Source organism: Penaeus chinensis, chromosome 30 (assembly GCF_019202785.1).
Source record: "Penaeus chinensis breed Huanghai No. 1 chromosome 30, ASM1920278v2, whole genome shotgun sequence".
Taxonomy (NCBI): Eukaryota; Metazoa; Arthropoda; class Malacostraca; order Decapoda; family Penaeidae; genus Penaeus; species Penaeus chinensis.
This window is the reverse complement of record NC_061848.1, coordinates 5,517,815-5,520,314: the sequence shown is the minus strand read 5'-3', so window position 1 is coordinate 5,520,314 and position 2,500 is coordinate 5,517,815. Positions and strand designations below refer to the sequence as shown.

The 2,500-nt window shown below is 44.1% G+C and overlaps 1 protein-coding gene across 1 annotated transcript in view; it reads right to left on the bottom strand.

Moving 5' to 3' along the window:
• LOC125041195 (zinc finger protein PLAG1-like) overlaps positions 1-2,500 on the bottom strand; it is a gene marked incomplete at its 5' end in the record, with an annotated part of 5,509 nt that overhangs the window by 2,758 nt on the left and 251 nt on the right. The window contains one exon of the mRNA XM_047636034.1: positions 1-2,500. This exon is cut by the window's left edge and continues 2,758 nt beyond it; it is cut by the window's right edge and continues 251 nt beyond it. Coding sequence (XP_047491990.1) covers positions 922-2,500 — 1,579 coding nt within the window.

The window sequence follows — 2,500 nt, the reverse complement described above, 5'->3', positions numbered from 1 at the left end:
CTTACAAACTTCCTTAAGCCTATCAGAGGTAGAAGAGGGATTTAGTCTTGAAGAAAAATATTTCCATTATCTTAAGCAAATAAAACTATAAAAGGTATCCAAGGAAAAAAGCAAAACCATGGGACACAAAAAAAAAGAAAAAAAAGAAAAAAACAAAAAAACAAAACAAAAGTTGTTACAAACTACAGGAACTACACAGACACAATGACTACTGCAATACAATACAAAAATTGGGATTTTGCCAATCAGGTACTTCACTCTGCAAGTGACATGACAGTAAGGGGCTCCTCTACATATATTGAGTGTATTTTGTAATTTGGTCACTGGGTTACCATTCTCTGTTCATTTTGCATAAAAGAAAGAAGAATGGAAGCACCTTCTGAGAGACTCATACCATCTGGGAAAAGTAGTTCTTTTCCTACTTCATGAAAGGTAAAAGAAAAATATGAATCTTTTCTGTTACTATAAATTTCAGTACCTGGGGAAGATGAATAATCTAATGACTCAATATTGCAGCAGACACTTAAAACTAATCTGGCACTACATAAAAGGTCATGAAAATAAGCATTTTCTTCTTAAAATGAATTAAAAAAGGTTTATATATATAAAATAATTACTATAATTAACATAAAAGGAGAAAAAAAGAGTAAATGGAAGAAAAAAAGGGGGGGAGGGACTTGATGCCAGTGGTCTTCATACCTCTTCGGAAATCCACTAGATATTTCAGCATACTGTCTTCCTATTTATACATACATACATGCATACGTGTTCATATCATCTTACAAGAAAAGAAGTATATGAAGATGAAGAAAAAACAAGAACCCTGCCTGTTTATGTTAGACTACTTCCATGTGCACTTTTAATTCCTTCCCTGTGTAAGTCAAGGTACAATCTCTGCTTGTATCACAGATTCCGCATCCACTATGGGAACACTTGGTCAAAACCTGGCAGTGAGGGCAGAAGCGAGGCAGTTGTGGTGACTGCGGCACTTGTGGTCGTGGCGGCAGTTGTGACAGCAGGAATCTCACTCCCTTGAGGTTGGGCCAGTGGTGTTGCTGGGGAATGCACTGACCTCCCAGAAACACCCGAAGAGTCGCCCGAGAGGAGCTCTGCTGACATCATTCCTTCCTGACTAAAGTCCCCACTCTGGGACCCCGAGAAGAGGGATCTGGTGTGCAGAGACTCTCTAGAAAAGCTCTCCTCCTGCCCTAGCATCACAGTCTCCTTTTGGTCATCCGGCGTCATACGCAAGAGGGCTGACTCCAGTAAGCTTCGTTGGGACTCTACTTCAGCACGCTGAGCTGCTGCCGGCTCCAACAAGGATGTTCCTGACAAGTTAATAGATCCTGATGGGAAATACATCCCCAGCATCTTGCTGAGGTCATCTCCCCCTGGGCCGATCTCTTCCACGCTGGGTTGCAGCTCGGGCTCCTCCTTGATGCTCTCTTCAAACAATCGGAAATCTTGTTGGAAGTGGGGGGTGATGAACTCTGGCTCACTCCCTGCTCCGATAAGGCCTGTAGCACCTGTCATACTTGCCGAGCCAGAAAGGCCTGAGGGACCTGCTACTGGTTCAGGTAAAAGTACCATAGGCAACTGCTGGTGTTCAGAGGTAGGGGGGGATGAGGCAATGCTTGCACTAGGAGACGGTGCTTGAGGAGCAGAGGATGACCCGGGAGTAGCACTCAATTCCAAACCTTCCATACGACTTATGTCCGAAATTCCATGACTTTTCTTTATGTGTCTAACTAGGTGGTCTTTTCTTCCAAACTTCTGTGGGCATAAGGAACAACTAAAGTCTCGTTTTCCAGTGTGAACAACAAGGTGTCTTTTAACATCTTTTCGGGTAAAAAAACGACGTTCACAGTGATCACACTGAAACTTCTTTTCACTTGGACTCTTGACAGACCTAGATCCAACATGAACCTTAAGGTGGTAGATGAGGTCTGCCTTTGTTTCAAACATTTTTTGACAAATTTTACACTGAAGATCTCCTTCTTCTGCAGCATGCACTGCACAATGTTTTCTATAGGACATATAAGAATTGTACTCCTTGCCACAATCAGGCCTCTCACATTTGAACTGTTTGTTTGGGTCATGAATCTGTATATGATTCTTCAAGTGGTCCTTGCGGTGAAAACTACGCTCACATGATGGGCACTGGTGCTGGCGCTCAGTTGTGTGGATCAGCTGATGCCGCACTAACTTAAAACGAGATGAAAATGCCTTATGGCAGAGGTCACAGGAAAAAGGTCTTTCTCCCGTATGTGAATAGGAGTGCTGCTTTAGCTTTCCAGGGCTATGAAAAACCTTTTGGCAAACCGTACACGTGTATCCACTTCCACGCCCCCTAGGGCTGGACCGTGGGCTTCTCCGCTCTGGAGAGAGGGAAAAGACCTCCGACTCCTCCGATTCTGAGGTGGACGCGGGCGACTTCAGCTCCTCCTTGACACTTGCTTTGGCCTTCTCTGGTTGTGGTGTGGGCGGCTCAACCCTGCTG